Below are 20,726 nucleotides of genomic sequence, written 5' to 3' on the forward strand. Positions count from 1 at the left end.
ACTCTCAAACTGCTCGCCGCAAGGTGGCAGGCTCCGCGCCCTGTTGTCGTGGCCTCCGCCGACCGCGGTCCCCCCCCCCCCTCTGGCTTCCCCCCCCCCGGTCCCCACCTCGCGCTGCTGCTTCTGTGTCTGCCGCGGACGTCGCCATGAACCCCGCAAGGCACGGGCGGCCCTACCGGCCCGAGCCTGGGGATGCGCGCGATGAGGCGCGGGCCACGCGGCGAGGAGGAGAAGGAGGAGGCGGCGGCGGCGGCACGGATTCGGTGTCGCGGTCGAGGCCGCGGCACCGAGACCGACACGAGCGCTGGCGGCGCCACTCGCGCTCCCCGAGTCCCGTGAGTTGCCCTGGGCCCCTCTCGGTTCCACGAGTGCCCACGGGGTCCTCTTCATTTCCCAAACTCCGTGATTCACACCACCACCACCACCACCCGCACCTTGGGTCTCCTCTCCTTCGTTTCGTGAGTGACCCTGGAGATCCCTCTTGGTTTCCCGTGAGTACCCCCTCGGGTTCCCGAGTCCGTCTCTGCCCCCTTGGTTCCCCCGCAGTGCCTCTGCTCCTCCCCGGGCACTCGGCAAACCGCGGGGATGACACGGGGCCAACCTGCGTGCAGTGGCCGCGCCGAGTTGAGGCCCTAGGCTACGGGCCTCGACCCCGGCCTGGGCTTCGGGCCGCCCGGGAACCCGTGGGTGTCGGGGGGGGTCGCGACACGGGGCGAGAGCTGGGACTGCTGCCCCCCCCCCCCGGGGTAGGAGCCGCCAAGGCAACGCCTGGCGCTTCTCTGCCTCGTGGCCACGTGGCTGGTAACTGAGAGTCGTGGCGAGAATGTCTACTGGACTGGATGTCGCGTGCCGACTGCGGACATGCCAGACTTCACGCGAGCGTTTCGGAACAACGAGCCTAGAACGTGTACCAACTAGGGTACACTTATCGTCGTCGGCCATGGTCAGTGCAACTGCTGGATGAAGGCCCCCTGCCCTGGCTGCCACCAGCAGCGTATCGAGTGAATGTAAAAATGGACAGCAGGCAAATGAGCGCAGCAAGAATTGGTGCGGAAAGTTCCGCGTTGGCCTTTGGGTCCGGCGTGATGGTCGTGTGGTTGACATTCGCACTCTGTGGATATATCCACTTAGTCCAGGGCCCGAACCATCAAGTGGCGAGCAACAAACAGCACGAGCTTGGATGAGAGGCAACACATTTCTTGAATTGAGCAAGGATTATTATAAGAGCTTGGGGAAAATAGACAAATGTGAGGGCATTCCATAGAGGAGCAGAGCGATGACAGACGCAACGAAGAAGTGTGGTGACCTGCAGTGCGGTGAGTGGGTGAGCTGTGACCTGTAGCGTGGACCGATGAGCAAAGTTCACGCGAACAGTACCCCACGTACAGCTCCGTAACATGGCAAGTCATTGCAAGAAGGGCACGGAGAGAAGAGTGCCAAGGAGGTGACTTGACCCCCCTGTGAGCAGGTGCGTGTAAGTCTCCTGCGTATGTTCTACAAGTGTTGTCCGTGCCGGCTCTTGTCATCCTGTGCTTCCCAGAGGCGCTCGCCGTACCACTACGACAGGAATCATGCCATCGAGGGGAGCCTACGGATCACGGTCGGCAACGACCGCTACCAGACCAACGTCGGGACCCATCGGCCGGTGCCCGTGCACGCCCGCCTGGGGCTCCCCGAGCAGCGCACGGCCTTGGGCAGGTGTGCATGAGGCTCGGGCCTTCGCGCACTCGCGAGCGCCCACCGCCACACCCGTGTGCCCCTTATCCACAGTCGCCCGGAATAAAATGATAACCGTCTCGGCTTGTAAGACGCCGCGTCACTCGGTGTTCGCTCGCCCTTGTGCAGAGAGAGGACGTCTCAGAGGCGCGAGGAGGAACCACAGACAAGAGGGAAGGCAACAGCCAATCGGTGAGCAGGCACTTCCAACAGTTGCCCAAGCTCTGCAGTCCCATATGAAGTGCGGGAGGTAACCCACGCGTACTGATGGAACAAGTGGAGTTTGATTTTTTTTTGTATCTTCCGCCTTCTGGCGAGCCAGGGTACGGCTGCTTTACGGCCCCACGAAGGGAGGTTCACAGCATTTTTGTGATCCACCAACGCTCGCCTATACAGTGCTGGATTACAGGAGGCGTGCGTAGCCATCACCGCGTGTACACGCACGACCACATTCACACTATCCAGTGTCTGTGTGTGTGCGTCCATCCTTAAGGTTTAGAACCTGGGAGTTCTGAAGAGTCCTGCCAGACCTCAGGCCCACGAGTGGTCAGTCGCCTCCTTGTCACTCTTCTATCGCGACTACCACGGTTACTGTTTCCGTGGACTTTACTAATTTATTCCTCCACCCATGTTGAGGACTTGGTCTACCAGGCCGAATGTCTTGTCTCATCCACACGGTGTTGAACCTCCACCTTGCAGGTCACAACAACTCACTCACCCACCCACCAGACTGCAGGTCACCTCACATATTCTTCCCTCGGATTGCTCCTCTTTGGAATTCCCTCCCCTTGTCTCTTTTCCCAAAATAAGTTTTCAAAATAACCTTCCTCAATTTAAGAGATGTGGTCACTCAGTTTTATTATTTGTATTGTTATGCTTGTTTACTCAGAACAGCCTTGCTGATTCTCAAGACTCGTTTTATGAGGACCCTGCCAAGTTATCACATTGGGGGCGACGATGGCAATGTGTTTCCCAATAAAGTGAATTGTGGTGTAATTGTTCATCATTGCGATGTTTGGCCAATATAGTTAGATTGCATGAATTTTATTTTAACTCGGGAGTAAACCGGAAAACCCAGAGTAAACCCATTCAGAACAGGAGAAAAACATACGAACTCCACACAGAAAGGCATCCGAGTTGGGAATTGAACTCAGGGACTTATTGCTGTTGGACATGAGCGTTTTCACTGCACCACCGCCCTGCAGTAACAATCTCCGCGTCTGTTACTCGTAGGGACATTCTTCGTGCTGCTGCTGTTGTTGTGGGCGCTGTCGATGTAATCCAGGCAGCAGGAGAGTTTCCTGCTGGACTGCAATGAGCGGCAGCTGGACTCGCCACGAGTGTGGAAGGATCAACAGGAGCAGGACCTTCCGCAGGAGGAGCGGCTGCCAGCGTGGGAGGTGGAGGCGAGCGGGGTGAGCCGGCCGCGCGCCGTTTCGCCGGACAGCGGATACGCGCTGCACTGCCCTGAGGAGGCGCCCGCGCTCCCCAAGAAATCCATCCTGAAGCGGCGCGTGGAGCCCGACACGGGCACCCCGCAGGTGCGTTATGGTACCCGTGTACCACCTTCTCAGTCACGGCTCGGTTCGGGCTTGGCTTTTATGGCTCAAGTGAGCTGGCTCAGAGCCCACGCTGCTTGACTCGAACCGGCTCTGAGCGCGGTCTTGGCCACGCTCAGGAATTTCGTGAGCTGTGTAAGAGTAGTGGCTGAGCCACTCACCCAACTCGTCTTCGTAGGAAACTGATTGGCTCAAGCTCGAGCTGAGCCACGTGACCATGAGTACATCTCGCAGCGAGCGAGCAGCGGCGAGTACAGAAGCGTGTGCGGGGATTGATCCCTCACTGAATGTCTTCCTGATTGCTGTCAGATTGGAGTAGGCGCGCAACTGGTAGCCACAGTGAGAGCTATGCTGATTGTGTTTTGCCAAGTGCAGAAATACTTTTCGGGTTGCCGACCTGGATAGACATGGCTGAAATCGAGCCTCGGTCGTCTGAGCAGATGGCTTAAGAATCCATTTGCTGGTACTGCTGTTTCCTGGCCACTATCGATCTCGTGAGAATCTGACATGTGTGTGCTCGTGAATCATGTTGCCTTATGTTTCTCAGGAGTGGAAGGACGGTGCGACATGGCACGACGGTGTGCGTCCTCTCTACGAGGATCGCTCGTGGTTTAAGGATGACGAGGTTTCATGGCGAGACGCAGCGGCCGCGGAGAGGGAGGGCACGGGGGAGCGCGGACCCGGCGACTTCCACGGGGCCTCCTCCCTGCAGGCGTTTTGGAATGCTGAGGATCGGGAGACGTTTCTGTACGGAGACGACAAACACGACGAGGGGGACGTGCGAGCCCCCGACCTGGAAACAACGGACCCCCTCCAGCGGCCACCAGAAGACTACGCCAAGCTGGCCAACATACTTAAGGCCATCGGCCTCAAGAAAGAAACGGACCTAGCGGACGAGTCGGGCCTAGCTGCGAAGAAGCAGCCACCCTCGTCCGGCGTGAGCAGGAGCCACGTGGAGCCATCGCTGGACTCGAGTGGCCCGGGCTCGAGGAGGGACGTGAAGCGCAAGCGGGCGGAGGAGGCGGTGGAGGGTGCCCCGCATCCCCATGCATCCCAACCAATCAAAACGCCTGAGTACGGCGCTTACCAGCGCCACGGGCAGCAGCACGGCTACTATGTGGCGCAGCAGCCGGCCCCGTACGGACAGCAAAGCCCCGTGTCGGCCTGGCCCCCGTACCAACTCCCTGCACGGGAGTTCGCCGCCCGTTCGCTCTCCCCGGCCGCTCCGGCGACCCCGACGGCCACCACCCCACCGTCCCCAGTGTTCGCTGGTCTACCGAAATCAGTGGCAAGGCCCAACCTGCTCGTCATCGAGATGGTGGACAACAAGGCGGAGAAGTCGGTGGCGTTTTGCAGGACGAAGGCCAAGCCCGGCCCAAAGGGCGCGCACGTGTCGGAGGCCAGCTTCAGCGCCACCCCACCCTCTGACCCGGCTACAGTGAGTGGACACGCACGACTGGCATGTGGCCCGTACGCCGCAGTCCGCACACCATGGGTTGGTACATGGTCAACGAACATTGGCTACTCCAGTTGGCAATCTGGGTCTCTCCGACTGTACAAGACAACCACTCACCCACTTATCCACCCTCTCACCCACTTACCACACAGCAGACACAAAAAAACCACTCACCCACTCACCACACAGCAGAACAATACAACCACTCACCACACTGCAAGACACAACAACACAACACTCACCACACTGCAGGTCACCTCAATTCTCTTTCTGCTTCATCCCTCGCACTACTCCACTCCTCCCTTCATCGTCGTCTCTTTTTCCCAAGCTCTTATTCAAGAAACCTGTTTCACTCATATTGCGACTTTGATTGTGCTGTTTGTTGATGGCCTGAGGTCTGTGCTCAGCAACTGCGTTTAAAATAAGAACATATTTATATTTTGACAAGTTTTGGGATATTTTTTTTGTGCATATCGTGTAATGCTCGTGGATGTTAAACGGCGGGCGTCGTGTGTGTGTGGTGCTCACCAAGGGGCAGCAGGACAATGAGGACGAGGTGCAGATGTACCTCAATAACTTGCAGAGAGAGTGGAACAAGCTCCAGAGTCAGCAAGGTACCCACAGCATCGGGATCACAATTCCGCTTGCTCACCAAGGAGAGCCCACTGCCACCTTTTTGCAGGAGGGGACAATGTTGCTGCCGTGCGTAATCCTACTTTCAGCAAATTGCAGGTAATATTGGGATGTTTGGCCAATACCAGATTGTTTGGTTTTTAGCTAGAACGAGGGGAAAACCCATGCAGAACAGGTGGAGAACATACAAACGCCACACAGTACCGTGCCGGAGTCGGAAATTGAACCAGGGAAATTCTTGCTGCGAGGCGCTAGTGTCACCACTACGCTACCCCCAGTCACCCCTCGCCTCCACTTGACTTTGGCCCCACGCTCTGGGGCATGAACGGCAAAGTACAGGGTGGGGGCTCGGGGGACGAGGGAAGCGGTGGCCGAGGGCTGGGAACACGGGGCTTCTGTTTAATGGGGTTAAGGCCGCAGCATGTGGCACATTAGGTTTTCCTGGTTTTCTCACTTAGATCGCACCTGTTGCATATAAACTATTCCCTGCTAGAAGACACACATAGCCTCTTCGCGTGTGCCTGTATATTTGGCTGTGTGTATGTGTGGCCTTCATAGGTGCGCGCTAACAGCACTTGCCCCAACAGTCTGTTAAGGCTGTATTGGGACATCTTTGTCTTTGTGTGGTTCACGATAGCCCAGTGGTTAGCGTGCTGCACTACGAATGCAGCAATACTGCTTCGATTCTTGCTCATGGCCAATAACAGTTACGAATATCTGAACCAGCCCTGGGCCTCGCCTAGGTTAACTTAACCTTAAATGAGTACTTAGTGCGGTGTGTAAACCACAGTACTGGGGACATAACAGTGGTCGGGTGCAGTACCCAAACCCCCCCATCGAGCACCACGTTGGCCTTCGTGGGTGCTCGCCAATGGCGATACCTGGAATGGCACGTGCGGGCTACTTAGAGGATCTTTGTCTTTTCGCAGTCAAGCTGCTGCGGGACTGTAGCAGGGCGAAGGATAACCACGATATCCAGCAGCAGCTGGAGCTCAACCAGCTCCAGGATGTGGTGGCGTACAAGATGAAGAAGCTGGCGGCCGAGATGAACACGTTCCCAAAGAAGGGCGTGAGGCTCAGGGGTGCCGCATATCGAGCGCAGAAGCCAGACGTGGTCTTGGAGCGGCAGCAGAAGCCGGCCGTGGAGCGGCAGCGGAAGACGGCCGTGGCCGGGGAGCGGCAGGAGATGTCGGCCGTGGCCGGGGAGCGGCAGCGGAAGACGGCCGTGGCCGGGGAGCGGCAACGGAAGCCGGCCGTGGCCGCGGAGCGGCAGCGGAAGCCGGCGGTGGCCGCTGAGCGGCAGCGGAAGCCGGCCGTGGAGCAGCAGCAGAAGCCGGCTATAGCCGTGGAACAGCAGCAGAAGCCGGCCGTGGAGCGGCAGGAGATATCGGCCGTGGCCGTGGAGCATCAGGAGAAGCCGGCCGAGGTCGTGGAGCAGCAGGAGAAGCCGGCCGTGGCCGTGGAGCAGCAGGAGAAGCCGGCCGTGGAGTGGCAGGAGATGTCGGCCCTGCCTTGCACCCTCAACACGTGCTACGATGCTGGGGAGCACTGGTGCGAGAACTGCAGCGTCACCTATAGCTCCCTGTCGCAGTTCCTGCCGCACCTGCACAGCAGGAAGCATCGCCAGGTAGGGGGTGCGGGACGCGGTTCAGGCTGGCGTTGTTTAACCTGACGGAAACGCCACCCAGTGCCTCTCCACATTCTGCAGCTGGTGAAAGGTAAAGGCACAGCCCTGAAATCGCTCGCTTGTGCCTCTGCTGGCGGAAGGGAACCCCACTAGAGGGAGCTCTGCGGAGCCGCTCCAGAGGAGGGTATTTGGTCTGTTCTTCCACGTTGACCAGATGTGTTGGAAGCGGTGGGCGCACCCATACTGTATCACGCCACACACGATCTGCCAATCGACTGACTGCAGTGTTCCCGTTAAACCTGCTGATGAGTGGTCACAGCAGGAGAGGATAGGGGGGGATTTCAGACACTCGCCTTCATTGTTTAAACTGCCCTGCTGAGAGATGGAATCGAATCGGTGATCTTCAGTTTGCAAGTCCCTTCTTTCTATCTTGATTTGAATCTTGATTTCTTTATTTTAGTACGGATACAAATTTGCCTAATTTGAAAAACAAAATGTAAAAATCCTACTTGGAATAACCTGGCAATCATCGCCCCTGCTGGCAGACTGATGCTGGCTCATCATTCTGCCAGCACAAGTTGCCATTTCAGGGATTCCATGGTGAAAAAAAAACACACGTTCTGAGACATTTCTTCACATTACAGTGCATTACAGATGCACGTATTTGTATTACTGGGGACGACATTAGTGGTTGTCCTATGGAGAGATTGACCCACCGTGGGAATGTGGAAATTCCACGAATGGCTCTGCAGGGCTGTAAACAGGAGATGAGCACCAATGGTCATTTCAGCAGCAGGAATTCACTGACTTTCGTGAGATGTCTCTGCTCACACCGTGCAGTCCATGTCTGCGGTTACCGATTCGGCTCTGAACATCAGGGTTCCAATATTCTCACATTAAACACACATTCCACAGCGTTGTAAGTTTGTAAATGCAGATGTTCCACGCGGATGTCGCGCTCATGGCCAAGCGTGTCTACAACGCATTCACACTTCCATTGCGGTGATTTGCAACGTTTTGACATCGTTACCGTACGCAACGCAGCACAACCGCAGGATGCAGCGTGCGCGTGTCGTGAGGGCGCCGTGATGGTGCCAGCTATGGCTGCGGTTACCCCGGCGGGGCCCAGAGCTGCCGGTGTGACGTCAAATCCTGCGGTCACTCTGCTTGGAGCGGCACGGCTCCCGTGCCCGCCCCCGGGAGCGTGAGATGCGCCAGTGCCGATGCCGCGATTGAGCCGAGTGATGCTGCCGTTGCCGCCCCCCCTCCAGACTCTAGACCCCGACCATCGCCCGTGGGTCTTTCAGCAGCAGCAGTTGGAATGGTTGCAGCAACGGGAGGGAGCATCTAAGCTGAATAGCATGCCACAACAAGCTAAAGGTGAGCCTAGCATCTTGCTCACCGGCACCATCTCATAGTCACCGTCACTGTGACACGCTCACCTGCGTCACCCAAACACCATCACCCGAGTCACCCGTACCACCCCGTACGCCGTCACTGCGGTCGCCTGCGCCGCATGGGACTCGCCTGCCGCACGGCTCGCCTGCCCACGCTTAGACACGGTCCCCCGCACCGGTGCCGTGACCCAACCGGAGCTGTTTCCGGCGCACGTGAGGAGCCATGTCACTCTGCGGGTTTGGCGTGGTTCCGGTGTACCTTGCAGAAGTGCTGTGATGGTGCGTAACCCCATGTACGTGTGCGCAGGGTCGGAGTTTATGATGCCCATTTTGGGGTATTACTGCCAGCTCTGCGCAGAGTTTTGTGTGGACCAAGCTTTTGCCCAGGAGCATGTGATCTCTTCGAAGCACAACAACAACTACCAGGTATCCACTCGCTCCATGCGGCAGCGTCTCCGTCTCGCGGTCATTCACAAGCCCTGTTGTGTCCAATCCGAATTTGTATTCTGCTTATTCAACCAGGAAAGCCGCTAGGTTTTTCACTGATGTCGCTTTGTTGTACTTCCAGTTGACTGATATGCAGGTAATAGTGCATAGTTACATAGTGAATGGGTGTGTTTTACAATGGAGTGAACTGGAGAACTTGAAGAAACTTGCATACGCTACACAGAAAGGTGCCCAAGTCGGGAATCGAACCTAGGGCTTCCTGCTGTGAGGCCCCAGTGTTACGACTGCATCGCTATGCCGCCAATAAAGGCGTCGTATAGTATAGCATTTGCTTCGGTGTGGAATGTCTGGGACACATTGGGTAACGGAGGAGAAAAGAGGCTCCTGCAATGTGCCAAACCTTATAATTGGCTGTGGCGGGTTTAACGACACCTTTATATTCATACTCTTTGGTTCTATTCGGTAGAGTCACGTAGGTAAAAAATAAAATAACAAAAATCACAACGTTTCAGCCACAACACAAGTGGCCTTCATCAGGTGAAGGGACCGTGCTGTCATGAGGACAGTGTTGGAGTGAAAACAGCCAAGCCCAGGTCGCGTCCTTTAAGCTGTGTGGGAGGAAGCAAAACGCTTGACAAAGGAATTAGCATAAAAATGAGCACGATGTACGTAGGAGGTGCATGGGCCATGATGGACCAGGAGCGGGTGGGGACCATGACGGACCAGCAGCGGGGGGGGGGGGGAGTGGAGTGAGTGAGTGGAGTGAGTGAGTATATTCACGCGATCTAACCCCAAAAAATCTTTATTATGTATAATGTGCCACCATTTGCCCTTGGCAGAAAATGGTGCAGGACAACCTGCTGTACGAGCCACGGCGCATGATGGGCTGGAAGACCAGCCAGGCAGTGATGGTGGAAACCGAGCGGCGGTGCCGCATGGAGGCGGTACGGAGGATCTCCGAGGAGAACAAGGCGAAGCTGATGAAAATGGAGGAGGAGGAAAAGAGCAAGCTTGCCGAGCTGGACGAAAACTGCGTGGAGGGCGTGGAACGGGGCCCCAAAGCTCCAATAAAGATCTCGCTGAGGGCCGAGAATGACCGCACCACGCCACGGGACAAGGCCGAGGGCGTGATGCCAAGCGGGGACGACCAAATCAGGGCCGGCAGAGACAGGAAGGAGGAGAACGGCGGCGCCATGGCAGAGCCCAGCCACGCCAAGGAGGCCGCAGACAGCAGGCCGTCCGGCAAGACGATTTCCATTAAGCTCTCGGGGAAGACCTTGTTGACGCCTGTGGCCCAGTGGACACCCTCCTTGGGTCCCTGTGTCACCCCCATCCAGGCCAAGATCAGGCCCAACTTTTCCATGGCTCTGGTAAGCCCGCGCAAAGCCCCTGTCGCCCCCTCCTTGAACAAACCAGCTTCTCTCGACAAGTTCATTTCGATTGGCTCAAAGGGCGCAGGGAAACCTCTACCCGTGATCAAGGAAGATGGGAATAAAGAGTCAACGGCGCCTCCCATATGTGCCAATCAGGCTTCCGAGGCTCGGCCGGTCGCCGTGGCAAAGAGCCCTGTGAGAGAGCACCTGAAGACGGTGTTGGAGATTGTGCCCGCAAGCGACCAGGCTGGGAGTCCTGCAGCGCGGCAGCAGGAGGATGAATCGGCGCCGGGCACCCAGCTGGAGCTGCACACGGTGCTGGCCATCCCTGTGAAGCCACCCCCAGTCATCGCCTCCGGTGCGTACACCGACACCCACCAGCCCCTCTCCACGAAGAGACCCAAGGGCTGCTTAGCAACGGCCAACGCCAAGGACTTGTATAGCATTTTCTACAGCCACCTTGGGGGCGAGGCGGGAAGAAAACTGTCTGCTTCGTCTTCTACGGAGAGGGAAGGTGGAGGCTTAGGTAGAGACATCACGGGTTCTCCCATCCCGTTGGTCGGTGCTCGCGGGCCGGCGGCCCCAGAGTGGCCGCCTTCCCTGACCTCCACGGACGGCGCCGGCACCATCACTGCAACTCCTGTTCTCTGAGGGTCCCCCGTACCCCAGCCGTACATACATGCCTCTCATGGCTGAGGGGCACATGTATGTACGTTTGCTGAACTTCTTTCCCACGATAATTGGAGGTGCGAATCGGCGGGCGTGTGACCAGGGCGGCGCGCGGCTCAGCCGATCGGGGCTCTTCTCACTTCACACAACAGTGGAGAACGTTGTTGCGTTAACTTTTGAAGGCGTATGCGACTGTGCACACCAATGGGTCTGCGTAGAATGTAATTGGTCTGGGTTTTCTCTGTCTGAGTCGGAGAGTTCATTATCTCACCAACTAAGAACCTCAACAGACTCTTTTACAAGGCTGACCTGGCCACGATGGCCCAGACCATAGTGGGTGGACACCAGGGTGGGGGTTGCTGTTCCTGTGTTTTGAGTTTTTTTCTCTCGGCTCCTCCCCTTTAGTTTTTCACTGTGGGAGTGAAATTTATGACACGTTTGTGTTTTGTAAAATAGTAAACGTTCAATGTTTTGAGATTTGTGTTCTTTGTAATGTCGCGAGATTAACTGGCGTTCACGGGGCGACACTGGATCCTCGTAAACAAGAAGCGAACGGTAGATGATCGGGCAGTGCGGTGCAATGGGGTGGAGGGGCAGGAATTTTGGTAGCGGTGCCTCACCGACCCTGAACCAGCTCATCAGCCACTGGTGCTGTACTGCCACTAAAGCCAGACAGCCACTGGTGCTGTACTGCCACTAAAGCCAGACAGCCACTGGTGCTGTACTGCCACTAAAGCCAGACAGCCACTGGTGCTGTACTGCCACTAAAGCCAGACAGCCACTGGTGCTGTACTGCCACTAAAGCCAGACAGCCACTGGTGCTGTACTGCCACTAAAGCCAGACAGCCACTGGTGCTGTACTGCCACTAAAGCCAGACAGCCACTGGTGCTGTACTGCCGCTGGAGTTAGTGATTGTCCAGCTCGTATGAGCTGGATTTAAACTTCCGACCTTCCACTTGTGAGCTGCCACTCGCTCCACCCGTTGGGCCACGTCACCAACCAAATGGATCCACCTCCTCACATTGCGCCCAACCTCGGCACACAATGATCTCGGTGTCATCAGTCCCGGTGCTTCTTCACCGTTGCACTCCGGATTGTTCCGACATTGACGCCCATGTCATGTACGAGGGGGTGTTCCTTTTTAAGCTGTCAGTCCCAGGCTATTGTGGGCTCGCCTCCCCATCAACAAGAGGCGAGGAATAGTGGTGGTGGTTGCTTCCGCCCCCACCGAAGATGAACATCAGTGGAGGGATGCAGACAAGGGCGATGAGTCAGCTGCCTTCTATAACCTCCTGGCCCCTTGGGATCGAGTCATCCTATTAGGTGACTTTAATGCCTGGGTGGGTCATGACGCAGACAGCTGGGTTGGAGTGATCGGAGGGCATGGGCCAGATCAGCTCAATAATAACGGAAGGAGGCTGCTAGACTTCTGTGCAGCCCATGGGCTTGTAATTATAAACACGCTGTTCCGGCATCGGCACATCTACACAACATCATGGATGCACGCCTTGTTCAAACAAGAACATTCTTCTCTATAGAGACCTTAATCTGTATGTAAATATGTGTCTCAAAACCCTCTAGGGTACTTCCCAACCAGGTAGACGGCTGAAATTTGGTACATAAGTAGCTTTAGTACAGAAACAACAGAAACAATCTGAAGATCTGAGATTTTTTTAAAGGCCCCCAAATCTCGATTTTAAGTGCCCCACTAATATGTTTATGCATGTCATTCAGAAACCGTTAAAAATATAAGATTGCGGGTTTTTTTCATTTGATAGAGCATCAAACAGCAAATGAAATTAAAGCGAGAACCATTGTTTTATCTTAGACATTTTTGAGCGGTTTTGAACGAAAAAATACGCATTTTATGATTATCAAATCTGAATAATTCGCAAACGGTTAAAGATAGGAGCTTCTAATAATAGATTATTAAGTTAATTACTTTTTGTTCTTTCTAGTAAAAAAAAATAACGGAATCTTTAAATTGAACAGTTCTCGATGGGTACATCTTTAAATAAGTTTCAGCAAGTTTTCTTTTGTCGTTCGAGTCTGATCGTAGATAAAAATTGCTAAAAAGAATATCAGGTTAATTATAAATTGAAAGTTTTGCCTGGCGAAGACATGAACTAGTAGTATAACAGAGTGCAGCAGTTTTTATTTATTGATCAAGGTTATTGTTAGAAGAGTTTGGTGAAGAAAAGACGATGGGAGGGAATTTCAAAACGAAACAGCCAGGGAAGAAGCAGAAAGCGGACATTCAGTGCGGTGAGTGGATGAGTGAGTGGATGAGTGAGTGGATGAGTGAGTGGATGAGTGAGTGGATGAGTGAGTGGTCGTGACCTGCAGTGGGGTGAGTGGATGAGTGAGTGGTCGTGACCTGCAGTGGAATGAGTGGATGAGTGAGTTGAGTGAGTGGTCGTGACCTGCAGTGGGGTGAGTGGATGAGTGAGTGGTCGTGACCTGCAGTGGAATGAGTGGATGAGTGAGTTGAGTGAGTGGTCGTGACCTGCAGTGGGATGAGTGGATGAGTGAGTTGAGTGAGTGGTCGTGACCTGCAGTGGATGAGTGAGTTGATGAGTGAGTGGTCGTGACCTGCAGTGGGGTGAGTGGATGAGTGAGTGGTCGTGACCTGCAGTGGATGAGTGAGTGGATGAGTGAGTGGTCGTGACCTGCAGTGGATGAGTGAGTGCTCGTGACCTGCAGTGGGGTGAGTGGATGAGTGAGTGGTTGTGACCTGGAGTGGGGTGAGTGATGAGTGAGTGGGGTGAGTGAGTGGGGTGAGTGATGAGTGAGTGGTCGTGACCTGCAATGGGGTGAGTGGAGGGGTGAGTGGATGAGTGAGTGGATGAGTGAGTGGTCGTGACCTGCAGTGGGGTAAGTGGATGAGTGGTCGTGACCTGCAGTGGGGTGAGTGGATGGGTGAGTGGGTGGATGAGTGAGTGGATGGGCGAGTGGTCGTGACCTGCAGTGGGGTGAGTGAATGAGTGAGTGGTCGTGACCTGCAGTGGGATGAGTGATGAGTGAGTGGGTGAGTGATGAGTGAGTGGGTGAGTGAGTGGTTGTGACCTGCAATGGGGTGAGTGGATGAGTGAGTGGTTGTGACCTGCAGTGGGGTGAGTGGAGGGGTGAGTGGATGAGTGAGTGGTGACCTGCAGTTGGGTGAGTGGATGAGTGAGTGGTTGTGACCTGCAGTGGGGTGAGTGGATGGGTGAGTGGATGGGTGAGTGGATGGGTGAGTGGATGAGTGAGTGGATGAGTGAGTGGATGGGTGAGTGGTCGTGACCTGCAGGTGGGGTGAGTGGATGGGTGAGTGAATGAGTGAGTGGATGGGTGAGTGGTCGTGACCTGCAGTGGGGTGAGTGAATGAGTGAGTGGTCGTGACCTGCAGTGGGGTGAGTGGATGGGTGAGTGGATGGGTGAGTGGATGGGTGAGTGGATGAGTGATTGGATGAGTGATTGGATGAGTGATTGGATGGGTGAGTGGTCGTGACCTGCAGTGGGGTGAGTGGATGAGTGAGGGGTCGTGACCTGCAGTGGGGTGAGTGGATGGGTGAGTGATGAGTGAGTGGGTGAGTGAGTGGTTGTGACCTGCAATGGGGTGAGTGAATGAGTGAGTGGATGAGTGGTTGTGACCTGCAGTGGGGTGAGTGGAGGGGTGAGTGGATGAGTGAGTGCATGAGTGAGTGGATGAGTGAGTGCATGAGTGAGTGGATGAGTGAGTGGATGAGTGAGTGGATGAGTGAGTGCATGAGTGAGTGCATGAGTGAGTGGTCGTGACCTGCAGTGGGGTGAGTGGATGAGTGAGTGGTCGTGACCTGCAGTGGGGTGAGTGGATGGGTGAGTGGATGGGTGAGTGGATGGGTGAGTGGTCGTGACCTGCAGTGGGGTGAGTGGATGAGTGAGTGGATGGGTGAGTGGTCGTGACCTGCAGTGGGGTGAGTGAATGAGTGGTCGTTACCTGCAGTGGGGTGAGTGGATGAGTGAGTGGTCGTGACCTGCAGTGGGGTGAGTGGATGGGTGAGTGGATGGGTGAGTGGGTGAGTGGGTGAGTGGATGAGTGAGTGGTCGTGACCTGCAGTGGGGTGAGTGGATGGGTGAGTGATGAGTGAGTGGATGAGTGAGTGGTCGTGACCTGCAGTGGGGTGAGTGATGAGTGAGTGGGTGAGTGATGAGTGAGTGGGTGGTTGTGACCTGCAATGGAGTGAGTGGATGAGTGAGTGGATGAGTGGTTGTGACCTGCAGTGGGGTGAGTGGAGGGGTGAGTGGTCGTGACCTGCAGTGGGGTGAGTGGATGAGTGAGTGGTCGTGACCTGCAGTGGGGTGAGTGGATGGGTGAGTGGATGAGTGAGTGGATGGGTGAGTGGTCGTGACCTGCAGTGGGGTGAGTGGATGGGTGAGTGGATGAGTGAGTGGATGGGTGAGTGGTCGTGACCTGCAGTGGGGTGAGTGGATGAGTGATTGGTCGTGACCTGCAGTGGGGTGAGTGGATGGGTGAGTGGATGGGTGAGTGGATGGGTGAGTAGATGAGTGAGTGGTCGTGACCTGCAGTGGGGTGAGTGGATGAGTGAGTGGTTGAGTGGATGAGTGAGTGGTTGAGTGGATGAGTGAGTGGTTGAGTGGATGAGTGAGTGGTTGAGTGGATGAGTGAGTGGTTGAGTGAGTGGATGGGTGAGTGGTCGTGACCTGCAGTGGGGTGAGTGGGCGGGGCGGGGGCGGCACGCGAGCAACGGACCACGTGGAGGAGCGGCGCGACGTCACGCACCGGAAGCGCGTCACACCAGGAAGACGTGGCAGCGGAAGTGGAGGGTCGAGCGGCATGGGGCTGTGCAAATGCCCGAAGCGGCGCGTCACGAACCTCTTCTGCTTCGAGCACCGCGTCAACGTCTGCGAGCACTGCCTCGCGGCGTCCCACGGCAAGGTGAGGCGTGGCACGGGGTCGATGCGAGGGACGCGAGGCGAAGGACGCGCGAGGCGAGAGACTCCTGAGGCGAGGGACGCGTGAGGCGAAGGTTGCCACCTGTTCCGGATCTGGCATCTCCGTGTCGCGGGTGCTGAACTCTGTCGCGGGTGACGGCGCCGCTCTAACAGACCCGGCCTCATTGACAGACCTGTCCTGTGGACAAGGTGGCAACCCCTGGGTTAGGGGTGAGACGCGGTGTGTTGACTCAGCTCATCGTCATCCTCCACGGGTCCGTATAAAAAATAGTGAGGCGAGGGATGGGTCGGGGTCGGGGTGGGGTGGGGGGCAGCGTTGGCCTGGCGAGCGCCGTGTTGCGTGGGCACTGGTGAGCCGTGGAGCCTTCAGTCAAATGATACGACAGGGGCATTGAGCGGTCGCGTCTGCGACCGCTCGGGTAACCGACTACTCGGATAACAGCACAGCGGGAGAGCTAACAGTCGAGCTCTTCGCCAGTCACCCGTGTCACCCGTGTCACCCGTGTCACCCGTGTCACCCGTGTCACCCGTGTCACCCGTGTCACCCGTGTCACCCGTGTCACCCGTGTCACCCGTGTCACGAGTTTCCACCGACCGATCTCAGTGTCTCATCCCGTGCCTCTTTTTACCTGTTCATTTTTTGACCGTGTCTGTTTCTACGTCTCTCTTGTGTCTCCGGTTCTGTCTGCGTCCTCTGTGTGTGTGTGTCTCTGTCTCTGCCTCTCTCTCTCTCTTGCTGTGTCTCCGTCTCCGCAGTGCATCGTACAGTCGTACCTGCAATGGCTGCAAGACAGCGACTACAGCCCGGACTGCCCACTGTGCAGCACGGCGCTCGCCGGCGGGGACACCGTGCGCCTCATGTGCTACGGTGAGTGTTGGCCAGCACGCACAATAACTTGACACCGGTGAACCTGGATTCGTCACAGCCCGACCGATGCGAGTCGTCTGCATGCGTGTCGGTGTCAGTGTACGTTACATGAAGAAGGGATCGCCACGGTAGTTGCACGTGATATGGGGCCGTTCATAAATGACGTCACGCACCTAGGTGGTGGTGGTGGTGGGGGGGGGTCAGACATATGTGACGATGTGTGACGAGGGGGCGGGGAGAGGTTTGAGAAATGTGACGTCACATGCTTAATTAAATAGACTTTTTAATTAATGTTTTCTCCTGCAACATCAGAGCGCAGCGCCACATTAAATACGCACTTCAATGACAATAAATTTTGATTTAAAGCTTTCGTGACTGCAGTGATTCATATTCTTGGTTCTTTCGGTAAAGTCACGTAGAAGGGAAACAATAAAATAATAAAATATATAACACAAGCAGTCGAAACGTCGTGAGAATTTTATTGTTTTACATATATTTTATTATTTTATTGTTTCCCTTCTACGTGACTTTACCGAAAGAACCAAGAATACAATGACAATAGTTTAAAGCGATTTGAAGCATGTTTTATTTTCAAAATGGAAATATGGTTTTGGGGGGGGGGGGGGCAGAGCTTTGTGACGTCATATTTGAGGGAGGCGGGGGGTTGACTTTTTGTGACGCCGTGTGACGAGGCGGGGTCAAAAATCGTCCAAAATCGCGTGACGTCATTTATGGACGGCCCCTAACCGCTTCCCTAGGCCATTCCCGATACACAAAGGGCCGCACTGCTCGACTGTGAGATTCCCCAATGGATTCTTCGTCTCAGGAGCTCACCGGGCCTCCTGTTTGCCGCACCGTTGAGCCTCGGGCGTGCGTGTTGCAGATGTGTTTCACTGGGCATGCCTGAACACCATGGCGGCACAGCTGCCCCCCAACACGGCGCCTGCCGGGTACTGCTGTCCCAGCTGTAAGGCCCCCATCTTCCCGTCGCCCAACCTGGCGGGGCCCGTCGCCACGGCCCTCCGCGCTCAGCTCAGCTCCGTAAACTGGGCCCGAGCGGGTCTGGGCCTCTCTGTGGTAAGGGGGAGAGTGCGGTGCGAGTGCGATTGTGAGGAGGGAGCGGTGGTGCAGCGGGTTAACGCGCTGTGCTACGAACCCTGCAAAGCCAAGTTCGATTCCCGCGTCCCAGGTTCGATTCCCGCGCACGGCCAACACCAGTGATGATTATTTGAACCGGTTCTGGGCCTCCCCTAGGTCGACTCAGACTTAAATGAGTACCTGGTGCGGTGTATAAACATCGCCACTAGATAAACAAAGGCAGTCGGGCGTGGTGCGGGTACCGTGCCGGCCTTCATAGGTGCTCGTTAACGGCACTTTCCCCAAAAGTATGTTGAGGCTATATGGGGGATCTTTGTCGTTGTTGTTGTGGTGTATGTGGTATGAGTATGGTATGAGTATGGTGTAAGTATGGTTTGAATGCGAGTGTGGCACGAGTGAGCTGCCTGTGCGGTGCCTGTGCGGTGCTCGTGTGGTGTGAGTATGGAGCGAGTATGGAGAGGGTGGTGTGAGTGCAGATGCTCGCCGTGTGCTGCTCAAGTCTCTCTCTTGCACCAGATCGAGGAACCGGAGGCCACCTCGAAAGAAGCCCAGCTCGACGTCACTGACTACCAGGACTGGCCACCGGCATCGTCGTCGTTTCACGGTAACGCTCGTCCTGCGAGGGGACATCTGATCGCCCAGCGCTCGTTTTCCATGCATCTTTTCCAGCGTCACCTTCTCCGTGAAGCCAATTGTGAATTGTAGCATTTGGGCGCCTGAATTCGATTCCAACTCTGGCTATCCCCATGTGGAATTTCTCTCCACATTCTGCATTGGTTTTCTCCAGGTTCTCCAGTTTCCGCCATTTACGATGGGGACTTGGTTACAGAAACTTGGTAACGGCAGAAAATACATAAACATAAAAATAAACAGTGGAATTGGTAATTGGCCAAACATCCCAATGGTGAAGAATTACCCGCAGTTTACTCAATTGGGATAACACATGGAAATATTGCCCCCTACTGCAAAATATTTCAGGACCCTCCTGAAAAAGAGTCTTGAGACTCGTAATGTTGCTGGGTAACCGAGTGGCATAATGATAACGAAGCTTGTGAGTAAACCGTTTGTGCCCGTGCGTTCTGTGAAAGCAACAGACGGAACGAGAGCGATGCAGGAACAGCGCGGAGAGCCTGAGGATGGGGCTGGGGGTAGGGCGGTCACGGTGGGGGCCCGGGGGGTGGGAGATGGGGGACCCCTGAGTGGAACCGGGGGAGACCCAGCACCAGCCATCGCTTACAGCCCTGGGGACGAACACACAGGTGGTGTACATCATCACATCATTCAGATCATATCATGTACCATATCACATCACGTCACTCATATCGCTACACAACTTACATCATTACATCACCAGAGTATGTTCATCACATCACACAGCCAACCAGTGTTGCTCTCCAAATCACCGCGTTAAAATTTTGCCACCAGATGCAGAGAATTCTGTGTGTGTGCGCCTCTGCATTCGCCACGAAAGGCATCACCGTTTGAGGCTTAAGCTCGCTTCTTCCTCTCCTGCTTCACCTCCGTTTCTCTCCAGCGAGCCCGGTGGCATCGGCGCAGAGGAAGGTGTACGACGCGACCGCCCGGGAGCCCTTTCAATCCACGAGCATCCACGTCGACACGGACGAAGATAAGTACCGGCGACGCCCGGCGCTGCAGTGGCTCGCCCGCTGGTTCCGGTGAGCGTGCTCTGCATCACCACCTTCACGTGCTGTCGGGCTGCCGCCTCGCTTCGGTATCTGGGCGCTTGCCAATTGGCGACGGTGCGTCGTTTCTCCGCACGCATTCAGGTCACGGTCGGCCCCGCAGTCGCGCAGGAAGGACGCGTCTCTGGTGGCCGGGGCCCGGAGGCAGCGCCGAGTTGTGCTGCTGGTGCTGGGGCTGCTGGCGTTCCTCACGCTACTGCTGGTCATGAGCCAGCTAGGCCGGGGTGCGGCCGACAGCGACCCCCTGCTCGACCCCCTGGCCAACCCCCACATCCGGGTACAGCAGCCGAGGTTGTGGTGAGGGCGGAGGCGGCGGGGCCCGGTGGTCCTCGCGGAATTCACCGCCATGCCGGTGGCGGCACAACATGGGGAGACTCGTCGCGTCGTCACCCCCACATTCCAGAAACTAAAGGAGAGATCGGTTCGGCTGACGTTTCAGTTGATTTCCGGAGCGGTAAAGTTGATTTGTACCCTGGGTGTCGCTTTCCTGGCTTGTGAGACTGCTGCTGCATCTTGCGAGACTGTCGTAGAGGGGAGGGGTCCTAGGGCCCTCGTTAGAGGCCGGGTCGCCCCTGCTGGTCCCCCCTCGAGGCTGCGCGGTTTCCACTGGGACCAGGGTGAGTGACCGCACAGGCCTCTCCCTCGCGGCGATGCCTAGCGGGGCCTCTTAACGACAAGGCATTGGCGATAAAGTTGGAGCCCTGAAACTGTACGCTCACACCGCAGCTGGTGGCAGTGGTCTCCGCCAGACGGATCTCTAGATGGTATTTGGCCTACTCTTCCACGCTGAACAGACGTGTGCGTTGGAAGAGGTGGGCGTGGCCCACACTTTACCCCTGCACATGCGACCTGCTGGTCGATCGACTACGGTGTTTCCATTTGTACTGCTTTGGCGAATACGCGGACACGAATTCCGGACTAATTCTTGGACCAGCAGTAATGTCGGAGTGACGCAAGTAACTGATCTCATTCAGCGGGGCGATATGATTCTGTTAATAAAGTGAAGAAGTGTCTGTGTGTTCATAGGTATCGTGGCCATGCAAGGCAGCTCCTGGCATGGGGTTGGGGAGATGCAGGGTGCACATGAATCTCATGTTATGGGATCTATGGGTTCCCGCTCAGTAGTTTGGCTTCGTTGACTTTGTCCTTAACCGGATAATAAACCTTGGGTTACCGGTGTCCCTCGTGTCCATGGTTTGTGTTTCTGCGGCTGTGTGCGCGCTGCTCGCAACGGCAGCTGCTGT

The 20,726-nt window shown here is 56.0% G+C and overlaps 2 protein-coding genes across 4 annotated transcripts; both read left to right on the forward strand.

The window, feature by feature from the left end:
- Positions 1-55: 55 nt before the first annotated feature.
- On the forward strand, positions 56-11,352 carry ZNF318 (zinc finger protein 318). 2 transcript variants are annotated; one of them, XM_032962687.2, is made up of 10 exons: positions 56-335; positions 1,541-1,698; positions 1,846-1,908; positions 3,002-3,257; positions 3,823-4,713; positions 5,270-5,345; positions 6,294-6,991; positions 8,263-8,371; positions 8,696-8,814; positions 9,675-11,352. In XM_032962687.2, the coding sequence occupies exons 1-10, from the start codon at positions 147-149 to the stop codon at positions 10,857-10,859; spliced, it is 3,744 nt and encodes a 1,247-aa protein (XP_032818578.2). In that variant the 5' UTR covers positions 56-146; the 3' UTR covers positions 10,860-11,352. The 2 variants fall into 2 exon arrangements, with proteins under 2 accessions (XP_032818578.2, XP_032818577.2); XM_032962686.2 differs by having other exon boundaries at positions 57-335; positions 5,264-5,345.
- A 4,284-nt stretch (positions 11,353-15,636) lies between these two features.
- Positions 15,637-20,661, forward strand: ZFPL1 (zinc finger protein like 1). 2 transcript variants are annotated; one of them, XM_032962684.2, is made up of 7 exons: positions 15,637-15,796; positions 16,570-16,681; positions 17,565-17,758; positions 18,296-18,383; positions 18,868-19,038; positions 19,314-19,455; positions 19,567-20,661. In XM_032962684.2, exons 1-7 carry the CDS (start codon positions 15,695-15,697, stop codon positions 19,781-19,783), a joined length of 1,026 nt encoding a protein of 341 aa, XP_032818575.2. In that variant the 5' UTR covers positions 15,637-15,694; the 3' UTR covers positions 19,784-20,661. The 2 variants fall into 2 exon arrangements, with proteins under 2 accessions (XP_032818575.2, XP_032818576.2); XM_032962685.2 differs by having other exon boundaries at positions 18,874-19,038.
- Positions 20,662-20,726: the final 65 nt, after the last annotated feature.

Source organism: Petromyzon marinus, chromosome 29 (assembly GCF_048934315.1).
Source record: "Petromyzon marinus isolate PM22_M1 ecotype Great Lakes invasive population chromosome 29, UKy_Petmar_22M1.pri1.0, whole genome shotgun sequence".
In the NCBI taxonomy this organism is placed as follows: domain Eukaryota; kingdom Metazoa; phylum Chordata; class Hyperoartia; order Petromyzontiformes; family Petromyzontidae; genus Petromyzon; species Petromyzon marinus.